Genomic DNA, 19,454 nt, shown 5'->3' with positions numbered 1-19,454 from the left:
TTGCCTAACTTAGTCTCCAGCTGTCTCTTCTTGGCAGGCAAAAATTCTGCTTCTTTTCACAGCTGGATGTTATCTGTGTTCCTTTCTTGGCTCTGGTGCTATAGCCTGGGGAGCCCAGCTTGGGGTTCAGACCTTACACTTCCCAGGGGGTAACCTCCCAGCTGTTGAAATATCCCTTTGGCACTCAGCTGCCACCCGTGGGAGTCCAGCCAGTCCTCTTAATTCTCCTCCGTACTTCCTACCAGTCACATTGTGGTGAAGTGATTTCTTCTGTTTATCCTTGGTTATAAGGCTTTTCTCCAGCCAGTGTTCAGTTGGTTATTCTGGATCATTTCTCCACAACTTAGTTGTAATTCCAGATTGGTCCTGGGAAGAGGCTAGTGTAGCTTCCACTCACAATCTAATGATCTCCAAACTCACTTCTTTCTTCTAACCTTGTTTCCAAGTGCCACAGCCACATTTACAAACATGTATTTGGGACACCTCAAATTTCATATATTCCAAACTCAGCTTTCCCCTTTCTTCCCTCCACTCCCAGCCTCTAAGGAAAAGTAACTCCTGGTTTTGCCTTTATATTTTTTAAACTTTAGTTAATGGAGCCATCAGTCTATTCTGCCTTCTCCCCTCAGAGCTCACACTTCTTAAAAATGATTCTTGGATCAGGCTTCTGTTCTCAGTATCCTAACCCACGTCCTTATTATATATCACTGGACTCCGCCCTAGCCAGCTCACTGTGCTTCCCTGCCTGTCAGCCACCCACTGGAAGTATCATCTTAGCACACACATCCAATGGAGCTCTGCCACATTCACTGGCTGCTCTGTCTTTAGGGTAAAAACCTAATTTTTGCTGGCGTGAAACCTTTTTACTACCTGGCCCCTTTTCCCTTCTACCTGAAAGGCTACACATGTTGTGGCCACACTCAATTTTCTAGTTGCTTGAATATTTATCCAAATTTTTGCAAGGCCCCATTTAAAATATGCCCCCTTCTGAGAAGCTGTCTTCCACTCTGTCAGGCAGAGGTGAGACTTTCTTCCTGTGGAACTAGAAAGTGTTCTGTTTAGCTCCAATGAAGAGCTAAAGGTTTAAGGGCCTTTTAAAAATGTATGGCCAGACTTGATATTGTAACAATTTTACAGAACTGGTTTGCTCATAGAAATATTTCATATACTTTATGCCACTAGTATCCTGAAAGAGAGAAACTTATCCAGTATTTTTATTGTAAATATAAGTTTTTCTTAAACATGAAAGTACGTGTGTGTGTTTATATCCCTCCAAACAGTACAACTTCTCTGGGTGATGAATTCTGTAGGTATATTCCTCTTTTAAAAAGTTGAATTAATAATATTTGGTAAAATATTCTTCCTTTAATTTCAAGTAATGATTCCTAATTCTATTATTTTGAGATTCAGTGTGTAAACCCTTCTTTGTATAAATAATGTTTTTTCCTTTTACCCTAAAACAAAGAAAACATTCTCAACACCTGAACATTCACTAAGCTTATCACTACACTAAAATGTTATTTGGGGCTCAAACTAAGAAATATGTGATTAGAACTGCTGCATTTTTCAGAGTCCAAAAGTGAGGACATGCGTTAATGAGATTGTTCTGACACGAGCGGTTGTTTCTGCCTGTCCCTGAAGTTGTCTCAGCCCAAAGGGCTCACACCACCCTGCGGCATATCTATAGGTCCACCTAAGTATCTAGGTTCTTTCATGTAGAAGATGAAAACTCTGGGACTGATACTAATTCTCAAGGTTTATAATAGTAAGACCTATATTTAAGGCCTTAATAATTTTATTCTGGCAGGGAGACGTACACATAGCTCCACCTACTGAGTAGGTGGGAATTTTGCTAACTTATGGGTGGGAACTGGCGCAGAGGACACTGAACCCTAGATCAACACCATAATTTTAAAGGTGAGGCAACAGACACTCGGAGAAAGAGAGAGAACTGTGCATAAGGCCCAACACATAGGTAAAGCAGAATGATAACTAGACTGAGGCCTTGTGGTTCTTCTTCTTCTTCTTCTTTAAAAGTTTATTTTTAGAGAAAGGGGAAGGGAGGGGGAAAGAGAGTGAGAGAAACAGTATCAATCAGCTGCCTCTGGTACGTGTCCCAACTGGGGACCGAACCCACAACCTAGGCATGTGCCCTGACTAGAAAGCAAACTGAGACCTTTTGCTTTGTAGGATGACGTCCAACCAAATGAGCCACACCAGTGAGGGTAGCCTTCTAGTTCTTAATCTGGGAGATGGCAAACTCGAAGTATATAAAGACCTTACTGAAGAGATACATTTCAGAAAGTATCTTTTTCATCTTCAAATATTTTTTCCCTAGGGAATAGTACTCCCCCCCCCACCTCCACAAGAATGGATAATTTAAGAACAATTATTTAAAACCCAGAATATTCTATGTATGAAGATTAACAAAATATCTTTGAAACTTTTACTTGAAGAGTTTAACTGTTAAGACTAGCTATCTTTTAGTAATAAAGAACTCTTTTTCTTTCCCAAATAACTGGATAATCTGCAGCCAAATGACATCTGACTTGAGGTTCCTGTTGATGGGAGACGGATCATAGAACAGAACAAAGGGAGCTTCCCCAGGTGAAGCTCCTGTGAAGATGCTGAGTGGCTGAGCAGATGAGAGTACCAATCAGCAACTGTGGGTCACCCGTTAGCATTCACCAACCTTTCTGACTGGCTGTGGCTGACTGAGCACATGCGGTGTGAACGTGTCTGGTTTCTGAGGTACAGTCTGGGCCAAGCCGGAGGACAAGGCGGTGGCTGCTATCTGAGGCTGAGTCTGGATTCCTGCTTGTGGTGGAGCCTAAGAGGCAAAAACAAGCAAACAAACAAAAAAACAAAAAACGAATTTAATTGTCATAATCAAAGTTAAAATCAGGAGTTTAGACGTGGTCATTTGGGGATCACATCTGAAGTAAAATAAGATAAAATGTTTACAGATACACACTTGAACTCATTAGCACCTAAATTTGAGCCTTGACAATTCTAAACCATAGAGTTAAACACCAGACCAGTTATTTTCATGCTCTTATTATTCTTTAACTGGCTAAGATGTTCATTTGGAAATTCTGTGAAAATAAAAGACTGAAATAAAAAGAACCTGTAGCAGCTTTACATTGAATAGGTCAGGTATTAAGAGCAGCAAGGAAATATGTGAGGCCTAAGAGTCCAAATTCTTGCATTTATGTCACAATATGTCTACCCTCTGAGGACAGACAGCCATGTGCCAGCGCACACAGGCTCAGAATGAAATGCAGTTCTTCACCTAGAACATCAACTCTAATGGAAGATTTGGACAGGAAGAAAAGTTTACAAAAACTGTATTCAACAGTAGACTTTCCATTTCATAGACACTCTTAAAGACTAAAGAGGGGAATTAGGATTTTTGCAAATGCCAAGGGCCTGTGAGTCCTACCTTCCAACCCCAGGGTATATTCTGCTAAGGATATCTGGGTAGTCAAGGTTGAAAACCGATGCATGTGGACTACATTTTGTTGAAACCTATGGCAATCACATTACATAAAAACAACTTAAGGTTGATGCATAGGTTATGTGAGCATTAAAGGAAATTTCACCAGTAAAAACTCTCTCAACATCTTCACTTTTAAGTTTTGTGTTCACATTTTCCTTAGTGTTGGCATCTTCACATTAATGGTGCCTTTCAAGGAATACATTTGGGAGGCAGAATATAAGAGTGGACATAAGAGTCAAAGCTCTGGAGTCAGAAGGCCAAGGTTTAAACACTAGTTCTGTTCTCAAGCAACTTGCCAAAACTTCAAAGGGCCTCAGTTTCCCTATCTAGAAATGGGTTGTATCACTTGGCTCTTCTAGGGAAGGGAGGATTAAATGAAGTAAGCCATTTAAAGTAGTTGATTTTCTGCCTTGTGCATAAAAAGTGCTCAACGACAGCTATTATGATAATGTCATAGGTACTTAAAAATGGCTACATATACTATACTGTGTTTAGTAAATGCAAAAGGTACCATAAGTAGAAAACCACCCCTTTTTAAACTACATAAAAACAGTGCTGATGATTCAAAATTCTGAATACCCCCATCCCACCCGATAGTTTTCTGCATCTGTGAAGCCTGATTTGGTTGGATGCATTTATGAAAAAGCTCAGGTAATCTGTCACTGGCTGAGTGTCCAATTCTAAGCAGGCTGCAAGACAAAGTAGTTAGAAGACACACTTCACACCTGGAGTTTGAGGCTGCCTACAGGGAGCTGCACTGAGGTGACACCGGAGCCCTGGATGGACACTGGGAGCAGCAGCTGAGCAGTTTGTGTGGTCAGCAGAGCCTGAGGCTGAGCAACAACAGCAGGTGGCGGCTGTCCCTGAGAACTCACATAAAACTGTGGGACGATGCTCTGCTGCTCTGCCTGAGCCACAGGGACCTCTTGCTTGATCACCACAGCCTTTTTGGCAACAAGGGTCTGACCACTCGTAGCGACAGGCTGGCCTACAGAATGGCTGGGTCCTGGGACAGGCTGCCTGGGGCTGGAGCAGTCAGTGAGTGAGGTTTCATCTTTGATGGAGGAACTGACACTGCTGTGCTTCTGCTCTAACTGGCTGACAGAATTAGCTGGGGCACTGGGTTGGGGTTCCAGTGGCCGCCGCTGCTGCTGCTGTTGCTGCTGCTGCCCTCGTTTTTCAACCTCAAGTTGCATTTTTAGAACTTCCACGAGCTTCTGCTCTTGTTCCAGTTTCCTCTTTAGCTCTTCAATCTGCTTTTCTTTCTCCTGAAGCTTGCGATCCTTCTCAGCTGCATCCAGTTCCAGATTGGACAGAGTGCTGCTGGTGGGACTTAGGCTGTCTTCGTTACTTGTCAATCTCAAAGGAGATGAACACAAGAACTGTGAAGGAGACATCATTGTCATAATCTCGGTGAACGTGTCTGCCATGTTTGTGTCCTCAGTGCTGAGACTGGACTGTTCGGAGGGAGATGGTGAGATCGGCAGAGGTGAATTAACAGTTTCCACATGGGCTGCATTGCTGGTTCCAGCAGATGGCAATTCTGCCTTGAAAGTGGAGCCTGAGCTAGTCACAGAGTTTTGTAGTGTGGTAACTGGCAATGCCATGGTGACTTCTGGGTTACTGGTGACGACAGCAGATGTTGACACTGCCACAACGCCATCAGCAGCAATGCCATTGCTGTTCATTTCCTGGTAAGGTTTCAGGCGTTCGATAAGGTTTGGTTTGGTGCCTGACACTGGAAGACCCCTTAACTTCAGTTCTGTCTTCAGCTCCGATACCTACAAGAACAAACAAATCAGCTCTCTTCAGGTATTAAAGCTTCCTGACAGATCTACAGGACACTTTTATGACCAGGAATGGGGCCTACATCTGTCAGAGAACTCCATATTATGGCATATCTGAAAATGGGACAGCTTCTTTTTCCTTTTTAACACACAGAAACATGTATAACTAGAAACCAGAAGAAACTGAAAGGCCAGTAATAACAAAGCTGTTATGTCAAAGAAAAGATTTACTTGAAATGATGGCAATAGCTCCATTTATTGAGTAATTACTATGTGCCAGACACTGTTGGAAGGGCTTCATTCTTTCAATTAATCTTAATATGAGATGTAGGCATTATTATTCCCATTTTAAAGAGGAGGAGTTTGAGGCAGAGAGGGGTTGAATCACTAGTCCAAGCTACCTCAAATAACAGAAGTCTGAGCTGGGGTAGAAACCCAGAAAGGCTAGCCCTGGAGATTACGTTCTTAACTGTTACATTTCCCCCCTTCTCCCAAATTTGGCAATGAGCACAGAAGAAAAAAAAAATCTCTCTGGAATCAGGTATGGTGGTGGCACATGGTATATGTTCAATAAATGAAAGTTATTACTGGTCATTGTAATAATATTGTAAAATAAACTTAAGGGACATAAGAGGAAGGTACCTATAAGGGTTATAATATTGTTGGTAAAGTTGAATGTCTATTGAAAACCACCTAGATAAATCTTGCAAACTGTTTACATTTTTGTGGTACTTTTGGGTGAAGAAACTCTACTTGGAATTATCACCTTTAAGTCATCCAGGCTAGAAGGCAGAGGTCCTGGCTTTCTCAAGGGAGCAGACGTATTCTGTCTTGGTGTGTTAGATATGGTGTTGTTCAAAGTTGAATTCCCACTGTTGTTATTTTTGTCATTGAGTGGCCTTCAAAAAAAAAGAAAAAGGGAAAGAGTTTATAATAAAGTAATTTCTGGATTTGACATTACTTCTGCTAAAATTTGACTGTTAACTTAGGAAGAGAAAAATACCATGGTCAGGAGCTGGAAGACTCAATCTGGTAAAGTTGTCAATCTGATTAGGTCTCAATAAAAATTCCTCTATCAGGGGTGTCCAACTTCTTGGTGTCTGTTGGCCCCACTGGAAGAAGCATTGTTGTCTTGGGCCACATGTTAAATACATTGTGGCATGTAATCACACAAAAATCTCATAATGTTTTAAGTAAATTTACAATTTCATGTTGGGTTGCATTCATAGGCATCCGGAGCCGCATGTGGTCCATGGGCTGCAGGTTGGACACCCCCTGCTGTGGGTTTTTGCTTGTTTGCTTGCTTGGTAGAAACTTACAAAGTGGTTCTAAGCTTTGCATGGAAATGCAAAGGACCAACAACGGCCACGGCGTCCTTGAAGAAGAAAAGCAAAGGACAAAGCTGGGAGAGCCATGCCACTAGATTCTAATATTTATTAAAAAGCCAGTTATTCAGATGGTGTGGTGCTGGTGCAAAGACAGAACAACAGACAGATGGAAGGGATCAAAGAATGCAGACACAGCCCCCCCCTCCACACACACAAAGGTGACATGGCACTCCAGTTCCAGTACATAGTACTGGGCCAAACTGGATATTCATACAGGAAAAAGTAGTACTCTGGATTGACCCCTACCTTACATCATCCCCAATAACCTAAGTGTGAATTTTGAAAACAATACAGCTTTTAAAGAAAACTAAGATAATACCTTCATGGTCTTTGGATAGGAAAAGATTTCTTAAATAGGACACAAAAAGCACTAGCTAAAAAGGACATCTTTAGGAGGGTGAAAAGTCAAGCCATGTGAGAAATACTTGTAATATATTTTTCTCACAAAAGACTCATATCTACAATATACAAAGAAGCCTTGCAAATCAGTAAGAAAAAACAGAAAACTCAATGGGAAAATCTTGAGTAAATATATCACAAGAACACACGAGGTCTGTCCAGAAGGTACCTAGCCATGTAATATGAAAAATAGAGACATTTACTGAAGAATATACAAGAAACATTGCACACAGGACAATGACGCATCAGTCCCCTTCAAAGTAGGCACCTTGGGACCTCACACGGTTCTGCCAGTTGCCATCAGCTTCCTGGTCATATTTTCCTGAATCTCATGGATGGTCTGAAATCTCTTCCCTTTCAAAGGTGATTTTAGTTGTGGGAAAAGCCAGAAGTTGCAGGGCACTACATGTGGGCTGCAGGGGGGCTGAGTCACTTGGGTGATTTGATGTTTCACCAAAAAACTGCAAGAGATGTGATGCATGAACTCATGCGTTGTGATGAAGTTGCCAGTCATCAGTTGCCCATAGTTGAGGCCTTCTGAATCATAGTTTCTGTGAAGGAATGTTCAAGCTTAATGCAAGATTTGATGCAGATTCGTTACTCTACTTGCTCAGTCAGTTTAAATGCAATGGCCACTCAGTACACATGCTCACTCAAAAGTGTCTACTGCCCCTATTGACTAGTACAGTGAAGTCATTTTTCACACATGTGCCTTCCAGTCCACTCTCCTTAGCTGCTAGGTTACACTGATGTCGCACAAACTGTTCTCATTATATTAACAAGGGTTGGACTTTTTCCAGACAGACTTCATATTTCCAAATGGTCAATAAATATGTGTACAAAGCCTTAACCTCAACATGTATGAGAAAAATGCAAATGAAAAGCACAACAAAATGGCACTGCACATCCAGAGGATTGCTGCTATACTGTAGGCTGCTGACACCAACTGTTTGGAATAGCCAGAGCTCTCCCTCAGACAGAGCTGGTAGAACTGTGAATTGGCCCAACCACTTTGGAGAACTGTTTCATAGTATCTACTAAACAAAAAAACTATACCTATCTGCTGACCCAACAATTCCATTGCTAGACACATACCTGACAAAGACACACTTTGTCAGTCAAAAGATGCACACTAGGATATTTATTACAGCATTTTTCATAACAGCCCCAATTGGAAGCAACTCAACTGTCCACCAAGAATATGGTGGGTGGATAAATTATAGAATACTAGACAGCAATAAAAAATGAACCAATAAAGATGCATCTCACAAACATAACGTTGAGCAAAAGAAGGCAGACACACATGTGTCCTATAGGATTGCATTTATACAATGTTTAAAAGCAGGCAAAACTAGTCTATGGGATAGAAGTCAGGATAATCACCAAGAGAGTGACTGAGGATGTTCCATTTCTTGATTTCGGTGGCAATATGGGGATGCTTACTTTGGCACAATTTTTACTTGATTTATGGGTTTGTATGTAAGTTATACTTCATTTTTAAAAGTTTATTAAAAATGTTGGTTAGTACAAAGCTTAGGTGCTTTTGTACTAAAATTTCCTTAAATGCCTGTCCAGATGAAACCAAGGTCCCCTCTGACTTCTTTTGACTGTGATACTCCTGGCAATAATGGCATTTCCTTTTGTCACGGTTGACACCTATTAAAGAAAGGTGATGTGATGGCCGACTCTGTACAATTCCACTGCAGCCTGAGACTGTATCATCATATAAGCTGTGGCACTGAAGCCAGAGAGGCTCTGAATTCCTCATTCTGAATAGGGATCTGAGGTGGTGATGCACATGGGGTGAGGTCCGCCGTTGGATAAGCTTTCTCAAGTGAGTTTTAGGAAGCGTATGTTTGAAGCCAGTTCTGGCCTTGTCAACAGCTAACTCTTTACATTTAGCTGAGTCTTTTTAAACCTGATTTAATTTTGTTGAAGTTTAATATCTGAAGTATTTGAAATGAAGTTTCTTGATGTTTGGATGAAATGACATATTTTGTTATTCTCATTTCTAAAAATTCAAATTTTAAATCTTATTTTTAAATTATGAAAACAATTTATTTAAATCAAAGTTTCTCAATTTTATGTTCAATACTGTCCCTGCAAGGAGACATTTTACACTTTTTTCCTAATCACTTCCCCTAAGAAATTTTAATACCATAGTTATACTGTATATCTATCTATGTAATGCATATATGTCTGTGTTTTATTAAGTAAAAAGTGTGATTCCCCTCAGCCAACTTTTGCTCCCCCAGGAATGAGATCACCTCCTTGAGAATGCATGACTTCAATGAATTAGCCTATTCGTGCTGTCATTTTGGTTGAGATTCTAGAATACATTTGGTTAGTATGATAAAGAGTTCAGTATTTAATTCAACCTTTAAAATAAAAGAAATAAGTTGACCTGTTCCCCCACCTAAATCAAGAGGAAAACGCAGGCGATGAATGGGATCACTGCGCAGATGAGGAACCTGAAGGAGAGAGAGACAGAGTGACCTTCCAGGGCCCTCTGTCAGTGTGTGGCTGCACTGGGACTACAGCCCCGTGTCTTTGGGCTCTTGCTCCTTCCACGGCACCAAATGGCTGCATTATCAAGAAAATTCCACTACAGTGGGCACTATAGGACTTCCGCAGTTAGTTTCTTGTAGTGGAGTTTTGGTAAAAATAAAGTGTGTTAGAAAACAGCATCTCCACTTTTAGGACCTGACGTTAAACAGAACTGATGTTTGGTCTGTGTGTGGTGAAATAATACTAAAAAAATCAGTGATCTTTCCTCCTCCTGGCTCCTGTATCTTTTTGTGTGAGGTCTTCCTTGGATGGGCTGGCTTGGTCACTTTAGTGGTGAGAATGTTTGAGGAGGACAGGGGAAGTGAAGCCTTGCTGGAAAGACAGAGGGCTGTTAAGAGCTCAGAAACCCTGTACCTCAGATGTATTCTTCCCGTCTATGAAGCTGGCCCCACACAGTCAATTTCTTTCATTACAGGAAAGACTATTTTATCAACGGACAGCACACACATACAAACAATCCTTTTATGGGGTTTCAGCTGAACAGTTTCCTCATCTGGGAATGGGGTCAATAACATCAGTCCTTCTAGAGTAACTGTGCAGATGATGATGATGTCAAGTGCTGACAGGCACACGGCTTGGGGCATCATAAGAAGCACACAAGTATGAGCCATCGCTGCTGTTATCATCATGGTGCCCAAGGAGGGTGGCACAGAGGGGATGCCTCCCTAGGACCTGGACAGAGCTGTAAAGCAGTGGCTGTTTGTCTTTGATGCCCTTCCAGCTCTCTGCGTTCCTTGTCCCCTGCCAATGTCAACAGCTCTCTCAGGACTGCTTGCTCTTAAAATAATAACATGCCACAAGATTCTTCCCTCCTTCATCTCTGGGCTCTGATGTAGATTTAAGTACTTCACAGTAAGGTCTGAATGACTAATTGGTCTAACGTTCTTTGACATATTTGGTTTTTGAAAGAAAACAGTGAATTGATAATTATTAGCATATGAGGAGGTTTCTTTCTTTTTTTTTTAAACATGGAACGCTTCCCAAACTTGCATGTTATCCTTGTGCAAAGGCCATGCTAATTGTCTCTGTACTGTTCCAGTTATAGGACATGTGCTGCCAAAGCAAGTACAAGATATTTCTTACAGAGAAGCTTTTTAGTGGATCTTAATTGTTTTCTACTCCTAGAAAACAGGGGTTCCCTATGGAGGAATGCTTAGCCTACATGTAGAAAACGAGTCAAGTGTCTATAAATCATGTGATTATAAATCAAAGGGCTTGATCACAGAGAATAATTTTTTCTTGTATAAGATTTGATTTTTTTCTAGAGTTTTTCTTAAGTTGAATGTAAATATCCCTTTCTCCTAAAAAGCGAACAAAAGGAAGGGCAGGGGCATCTTTATCTGTTTCCCAGAAAAAAACATACTGAGGATGTATAACTAGAAGTTTCCTTTATTACATAATTAAAATAAGCTATGGATGCCTTGCTATGGATTCAGTCTCAGAAACTGTCAGAACTCATTCCCTTTCCCCATAATTGGGCTCAAACTTTGGAAATGTGTTTTTGCACCATGGTTGTTGGTCACAAAGACCTTATTCATTGTCTTTTGGAATATCTATCCTCTTTTCCTTCCTTTCCATTATTAGTGCCCTTTTATCTTCTTGCATCTAGTTTACAACAAAATTTCTAACTGGTTTTCCTATTTCCAGACTGGGGTCAAACTATTCTTCCCTGCATGCTGATTTTACCATGTCGGCGTGGCCCTCTGAAACATCTACCACATCAAGATTAGAGTCAGCCCAACTTTCAAGTTCTTCCAGACATTGGCTCTACTCAATTCTGTCTTGCACTTTTCTTACAAATTAATCATAGTCATTATTTAACAGGCTGTCTTGCTCACCATCCAATAAACAGGCATTGCACTCTGTACTTCCACTACATCATTCCCCTCTGCTTGGAGAGGCCCTTCTCAAATTTAAGGCCCTTTCTGACATAAATATCCTGCCTTTTTCATAAAACTTTTCTTGATCAATCCAGTTTTTATGATCATTTTTTAAAAAATTGTTTATACCAGTTCTACTTCTCTGATGCTGTTTTCATAGCATTTAATACTAGGCAAATCTTTCTTGGCTAAGTAATTCTGAAAGGTCACTTCTAACTTGAAAAATTCAGAACCTACTTTGGAGGACAAAAACTGGAGCAGCATGCAGGCTATTCTTACTATGTTGACTTGAGACACTGTATGCGGAGCTTTGATGACAATAAAATGAACACAGTCATTATGCACAAATAAATCACAACATCCAACATTCAGTACCTATGGGTCCTCATAAAAAAAAGCACACAGTAAAATAGACTTTAGAAGCTAGTACTGCCCCTAGCCCCGTACTTGAGTGGTGCAGGTAGGATGGTCTGGTAGTTGTAGTGTTGCTGCTGTTGGCTCAGGATCTGTAGCTGCAGGAACAGCTGCTGCTGCTGGAGCAGGCGGGCGTAGTTGGAATCCAGCTGCGGCTCGCTCTTCTCCCCTTTCTGGTCTGGTGGAATGTACTGGTGGTACTTGAGCTTCTTTACCCGTGGTTTAGGGTCTTTGCATTTTTTGCTACGGTGCTTGTCATTCGGATTCTTGGGATGGCTTTGCTGTTTGTGAGAAAAAGGGAATAAGAACATTTTTAAAGATGCCACCACATGCAATCTATTTTACTGTGCCTCAATGACTGGAAATGAAAACACAGTGTAGCTTCGGAACTGGAGGAGCCACTGTGGAAAGCAACGTACTAAACACATTTCTAAAGCCAGGGAAACATGTGCGTATACCCTTGACCAAGAAATCTTGTTTCTAAGAACTTATTTCTCCTGCTGCCTTGTTCCCTGAGACTAAGGGCAAGATGCTCAGCTTAGCATTATCTGTTCAAATTCAACAAACATTTACTCTGAGATTTCTGTGTAGACACACTGTTAAGTGCTTACATATATTATCTCCTAGTGAAAAACAGGTTGTACAGTAAATAAACAATAGAAAAAATATGAAATATATTTCACTATAACTACAATATTTTATAGTCATTAAAATCAATAAGTAATATGCAAAAACAAAAATGCTTGTAATGGGAATAAAGCATAATAAACTATGTATTTCTATAGAAAATATACACACAAAAATACTGCATAATAGGAATATGAGTTTTAAACAGTTTTTCAAAATCATTGTATTTTTATTTTGAAAATGGGGTGTGAGACCCAGTCTTATGATTAAGAATCAGATGACTTTTTCCTGAGTTTTCTTTCTCCTCCATTTGAAAGAGATCAGATCACTTTCTGCTTTTTAGTATTCATCTTATAACTTCATCTGAAAAAAAAACAGTCCATCAATAAAAGAAGGTATAAGAAATTATGCCTAAGTTTCCTTAGGTAAAATACTCAGTAAGAAGACTTTGAGAAGTACTACATTAAATATGGTTATTGGTGTGATCCTGTTATATATGTCCATATCTGAAGAATTAGGATATTCAAAAAAAGAAGAAAACAAAAATCACCATACTCTACAGACCAGGAATTGTCACTATTCATATTTACTTTTTACCCACAGACATCCTCATGGCAGCTCCCCCACCTCTTTTATATCTTTGCCCAAATGCCTTCTGCACATTTTGCCCAAGCACTCTAAAAAACAGAAATGTCTCCCCACATCTCCTCAGTAGCCCCTATCATGACTTTATTCTTCACAACCAGCCCACTCTGTATTTTGTTGTCTGTTTACCTCCCACTCCTAACCAAGGTGTGGGTGCTTTGGGTTTTTTTTCACTGCTTTACTGATTTCTCGTACCCAGAACAGTGACTGGCACATAGAAGGTACTAGGTAAGTATCTGCTGAGTGAATTAATGATGAATGTATATGCAATTAGAAATCACTGGAATTATAAGGCACTTAAAAAAACATAATAATGCCAGAAAATACCCTTGCCTGTTGAAAATCCTCCTGTAATCTCACAATACTAATCAATTCACTGTCACCTGCTTATGTTGTTATCAATAATATATTTTATTTTTAGTCTTTTCAAACTTAGTAAACCAATGAATGGGGTCTGGGTTACAGAGGTTTGTCTCTAACTGCTTTGTAACAGTAAAACAGCTGGCCCAGTTACAATCACGAAGAAATCTGATGAAAAGGGAGGGGACATAAACACAAAAACCATGTTCCTCAGACCAAATCTGCTATTACATATTAGCCAGCACACAACTTTTCTCTCCTAATCTCCTAAGTGAGGCTGGGAAATAACTTTCCTCATAGAAAAACCCAAAGAATTGCGGTCTGTTTCCTAACATGTACCTGTCCCTTCCTCACTAGTATACTCCCAGGGTTCCTTCCCCAACCCCCAAATCTTACATTCTTAAGCAATGCCTCTTGCCCTAGAACCAAAGCCCTCCTTAAGGATAGACACTAATGAAGAGCAGAATTTCAGGGAAAGAAAGGTTAGCACTCAAACACTCTTTGTGCCATTAGCGGTGTGTGCTTGGGGATGTGGGAAGAGGAGGTAAGAGCTGCTTTTATTGAAACAATCGCCACTCGCCACCCTCTGGAATTTCCGGCTCCAATATTAAGCTATGGAAGACAGTGAAATATACTGCTATATGCCCTTGAGGCCACACATATTCAGCCACATTGACAAAGAGAGTCGAGAGTAGGAAGAGAACCTTCTCTCCAGGAAAGTTCCGAGGTCAGGCCCATGGACAGATGGAGATGAGGAACGCACCCGGCAATGGGTTAACTGAGAAGGCAGGGCAAAAGGGCTGGACTGGACTTCAGGAGATTGAAGTCCTTCCTGGCCTTGTCACTTTTTTACTTCTTTGGGTCTCGGTCCCTCATTTGGAAGGTGGTGAGGGTTAGCTCACTCTCTATTGCTCTTTTTTAGTTCTGAAAGTTTGAGAACTGTGTTCTGCTAGTTTTGGCAAAAGCCACATCTGAAATGATTAAACTATTCTGCAGGTTATCCACTCCCCCGCCCCACTTTATTTAGCAGTTCTAAGTACACTTCAAAAAACTTTAAAAAGGTACTGTATATTAAACATTTTAATCTGTCTTGGGACTTATTCTAACTGAATTATGTTGACCAAGTAAAATGCAGGAACAGTGCCACAAATCTGAAGTTTATCTGAAAAACAAACTAAGCTTCATCAGGCCAAATCTGTTAAACCAGAAACGTATTTGTTTCTACTAAACCTTTAACCTATCATGTAATATATCTGGAATACCACTGAGTTTAACCTTGCGTATAAAGTCCAAAATTCATGTTACTGTTAAAGACATCTGTTTGTGAGATTCAGGATTCCCATGGGCTGTGTGAAAGCACCTCCATCTCACCCTATTTCCTTCCCCTCGTGCTGTCCTCATGGCCCGGAAGGGAGCAGAACTGGGCACTGCTGAGAGAATGATCCCTACCACCTTTCTCAATGCTCCAATCATTTTATACAGACCACATGTGTGCTCTTCTGTGACTACAGAAGAATAGGTCATGTGTTGAAGGTGGCAGTTTCAAATATTAAGCCCTCATCGAGCAAGTCCTCCCATGATTTTGTTTTTAAGGCTTCAGGCTAAAAGGCAGGCTGGGCAATGTGGACACATGCCTTTGCCCTCCGTGGGGGCTACAGATGATAGCCACAAGTAAAGACACTCAAACCAGTGCGTATGCAGGGTACCCACCTTTACCAGTGCTGGCCCAGGCTTTGCTGAGGACACAGTGTTTGTGGGGAGCACAGGAGCTGTGGACCTTGTGGGGGGCTGATCCGTAGTAGCAGGAGTTTTCAAGAATTCAGGAACTACTGGGGACACTGAAGTAAACTGATGAAAAAGGCAGAAAGGGAACAAGTCTGTGACATCAATGACAGTAAAAATAGAAAAACCAGAATTAAAAGGCAGTCATTTCACTTTAAAAAAAAGTCTACTACAACAGAAACAAAAGGAAAGTATACTGTTATGTCTGAGACCCAAATGGAGAAGTAACGTGCCTTACCTCTATGAAGCTAATTATTTAGTCTTTGCCTCAATAGTATTGAAAAGCTAAAGCTAAATATGGCTAGATTGACTAACTGTAGTGTTTCCTCAGAAATATGGTCAGAATGGCCCTTTTTTGGCAGGAAAAAAGTACAAGACTCTTGTAAAAACGATGAAAACAATACATGGTATTCATAAGGTTTTTTTCTGCCAAACAGGTCACACTAATCCAGGCTAATTTAAATGTCATCTTTAGTCTTCATTATAGGGCCTGATGAGTCCCCTCCACCAGATCCAGATCCACAGTCGGGCCCTGTCTGGTGTGAAAGCTTCCACTCCCTGAGGCCCACTCCATGCACGTGTCCTTAAATGTGCCTGACAGCTTATGTTGCTACCTCCATTGGTAGGGTTCACTAGTACTCCTTGACCCTTTCCCCCTTTCTCGCAAAGAAGAAAATTGAAAAATATGTTCTGGTAAGGCTGACTTGTTGCATTGACATGTACCCTCACACTTAAAGCCAGAAGCTGATTTGTTACCTGGGCAATTATTCAATCTCAATTTGGAGTCGTATATGAACAAAGAAAACCACAGAAGGCTTTGTTTGGGTTTTTATCAACCACCTAAAAACCTATTCCCACTAGCAATTTACGTTAAGTAGACCTCAAGTATTCATTTACTGGAAAGAGATATTACTATTACAATAAATCGATTAAACGTTACCTATTGATTACTACTCGGACTTACTATTACCAGGCTTATCTTAAGGAAAAAAGTTACTTTCTTCATCACTTACGCTTCCCCGAACAACTCTCAAATGCATTACAACAATCAAAATCTGTTCTCTTGTTGAAAGATTTGGGTTTAAAAATAGCAAGCTGTATTTTCCCTCTTTAAAATAAATGACCTGAAAAGCCAGAGGGCTATTAGACACAAGAAATATGAAGCTTGGCGCATACTAGTTACTCAATAAATATTTGTTTAATGGGTGAATGGAAATTCCTTGCGGCTTTGCTCATACTAGGTCACACTCTCAAGTCTGCTGAGACTGTATGTGTGCGTGCGCAATTAATTGTGTGTGCCCATGTCAGCGCTCTCCCTGAGGTGTTTTTCTTCTGCCATTGATTTTAGCCTTTAAGTAATTATCAGTAACTGTACGTGTCAAAAATATAAAAGATTTGCCTTTTTAAAGATGGCTATACTCAATTTCATTTTCAAACAGAAATGAAAGAATTTATCCAAAAGTTTTGACACCTATGTTCCAGGCTGATTTCTGCCCCCAAAAGGCCCTGGGACAGCCAGCTCCTCAATGAACCGCTGAGACGAAGTGAAACATGACAGCCTGCTGATCACCACTTTAAATGATAGGATTTTATGTTATTTATTTTCCTTTCACTTTGTACAGTTTTAGGAAATGAGGATAGTTATCTCTGGGTCAATTTTCACACAGGGGAAAAACACTCCTTGGCTATTAAATAACTGGTGTATGAAGTAGAATCAAATATTTGAATTGTAAATGTATATATTTCCTTGCAGATAAAGTCTACTAACCTGGCAAGCTATTTTACCAGTCCAGGCCCCACTGGCTGATTTGATAATAATGATGCATTTGAAAGCAGTCAGTGTTAAAAATCTGAAAAGTAACCCGGGAGGCCTGAATGTGGTATTAACCGCAGTATTTATGAAAATATTTTGCCTATTATTTCTAGACTCTGCCTAATTGACTTCAGCCTTGACTACTGATACTCTCATCTGAATAGGTCTTTTGGTATTTCAGTGTGACTTCGCTATCCAGAAAACCAAACTCTAGCATAACACAAGAATAACTCAATAGAGATATCAGTGATTAACTTTGCCTAATCTGAAAATAAACTCTGGTTTAAAAGGGAGAAATGTCTAAACTCTGCTTTAGATTTTTCCAGTCTTTTTTATGTGTCTTAGGAGGGACCCTCCAGAAAACCCTGGATCATATCTAGATGTTAGTATCTTAGTGGCTAGGGTTACCAAAAAAATGTAAAAATCTAGATATTAATGCTTCTGAAATGCCAGTATTCCAAAAACGATTAAGAGACTATCCAAGCAATAAAAAGACTACACTTACTTTGTTTCACAGTAGATTGAACAATACATTAAAAATCTTAAAAGAATACTTTAAATATGTTTAAATTGCCACTGAGACCTAAGTTCACCTTATGTATTATCAAAATTTAATCTAAAAATGATTCAGAATCTTTTCTCCAAAGAAACAAAAAAGCTGCAAAGTTTGGTTTGTTTTGCTGGACCTGACCACTGTTCTCATCACAAGTTATAGGTGTCACGACTACCAGTTCTTTAATTGTTGTCATTACATCATGAAAGGAAATGTCAGAAAAATACTGTTGTTTAACAATGGATATTTATGTGTTAAATACAAAAGGAAAAAAAAGTCAGAACAAATGTTTATTAAGCTGACTAAAGTTTTATAACATTTTAGGTATCTACACTGGTCCTTTCTGAAAAGATGGTATTACTTGCCAAGGACCAATCATTGTTGTCTGGTAAATTCCTTTTTTATTAGAATTTCTTTATACAATTTCAATGCATAGAAACTAGATAATTACAAACAAAGTTTTTTTTTTGTGTTGTTGATTTAAAATCTATAATAAATGTGTTTTTACTTTAGAATGTGGCAGAGATCTTAATTACGATGGTAATATGCAAATACATTAAAAATGCAACTATTTTAAAAATATTGTTTCCACATCCCAATTACTAAATAAAATGAACACTAATCAATGAATGACGTGAGTATAAACAAAAAACATGTGCTTCATACAGTCAATAGGTGGATGGATATTTTATGTAAAATTCTAGCCTTGTTAAAAACTTATCACCTAGAACTGACCACTTGTTTACATAATATATAATTAGAGGTTTAAACACTTCATGTTTTAGAATCAGTAGTTGAACATTAAAAGTGAATTAACCCCTTAACACAACATCTAGTGGACAGTTAGTTGTTACTTGATTTCCTGATTAGTTATGAGGGTTTGCATGTATCCGCCTCTTGTAAAAAAAATCTGTTAAAAATTGTGGTAAAATATACATAAGTAAAGTTTTCTGTTTAAACCATTTGAAGTGGATAGTTCTACAGACTTAAGTACATTCACGGTGTTTTATAGCCATCACCACTACCCATCCCCAGAACTTTTATTGAAACTTTGTACCATCAACCAACTTCCTAGTCTCCCCTCCCCGCAGTGCCTGGCAACCATCATTTAATTTATATCTGTATGAATTTGACTATTCTTGGTACCTCATAAAAGTAGAATCATAGAAAATTTTTCATTTTGTGGCTGGTTTATTTCATTTTGTACATTGTCATCAATGTCTGTCCATGTTGTAGCATGTATTAGATTTTCCTTTTTTTTTTCCCACTTATTTATTGATTTTAGAGAGAAAGAGGAAGTGGGGGAGAGAGGGGGGGAGGAAGTGGGGGGGAGGGGGCAAGAGAGAGAGAGAGAGAGAGGGAGGGAGAGAGAAAGAGAGAGAGAGGCAAACATCGATTTGCTGTTCACCCATTCGTTGATTCTTTTATGAGCCCAGACTGGGGATCGAACCTGCAACCCTGGCATACCAGGATGACACTCCAATCAATCAAGCCACTGGTCAAGGGCAGATTTTCCTTTTTACTTTTTAGGCTGAAAAATATTCCACTGGATGTATATACCATATTTTATCCATTCCTTTTTTGGTGGGTGGACACATGGGTTGCTTCTACCTTTGGTTATTGTGAATAATGATGCTATGAACATGAGTGTATAAATACCTTTTCAATGCTTTTAATTGTTTTGGGCATATACCCAGAAGTGGGATTGCTGGATCATATGGTCATTCTATTTTAAATTT

At 39.7% G+C, this 19,454-nt stretch overlaps 1 protein-coding gene and 1 non-coding gene across 6 annotated transcripts in view; both read right to left on the bottom strand.

Annotated features, from left to right (window-relative positions):
* MRTFB (myocardin related transcription factor B) overlaps positions 1-19,454 on the bottom strand; it is a 236,227-nt gene that overhangs the window by 24,497 nt on the left and 192,276 nt on the right. For all 5 annotated transcript variants that reach the window (XM_054589599.1, XM_054589598.1, XM_054589600.1 and 2 more), the window contains 5 exons: positions 15,278-15,415; positions 11,969-12,216; positions 6,053-6,185; positions 4,225-5,280; positions 2,693-2,830 (listed from right to left, as the gene is read on the bottom strand). In XM_054589599.1, coding sequence (XP_054445574.1) covers positions 2,693-2,830; positions 4,225-5,280; positions 6,053-6,185; positions 11,969-12,216; positions 15,278-15,415 — 1,713 coding nt within the window. The remainder of the gene's footprint in view (positions 1-2,692; positions 2,831-4,224; positions 5,281-6,052; positions 6,186-11,968; positions 12,217-15,277; positions 15,416-19,454) is intronic.
* On the bottom strand, positions 10,604-10,710 carry LOC129083982 (U6 spliceosomal RNA). Its single transcript, XR_008530546.1, has one exon. It is a non-coding gene; the product is annotated as a U6 spliceosomal RNA (small nuclear RNA).

This window comes from Pteronotus mesoamericanus, unplaced genomic scaffold, assembly GCF_021234165.1.
Source record: "Pteronotus mesoamericanus isolate MK-2021 breed Mesoamerican mustached bat unplaced genomic scaffold, CSHL_Meso_final scaffold_167, whole genome shotgun sequence".
Taxonomy (NCBI): Eukaryota; Metazoa; Chordata; class Mammalia; order Chiroptera; family Mormoopidae; genus Pteronotus; species Pteronotus mesoamericanus.
Note: the sequence above shows the minus strand (reverse complement) of the source record. Positions and strands in the feature narration are given on the sequence as shown.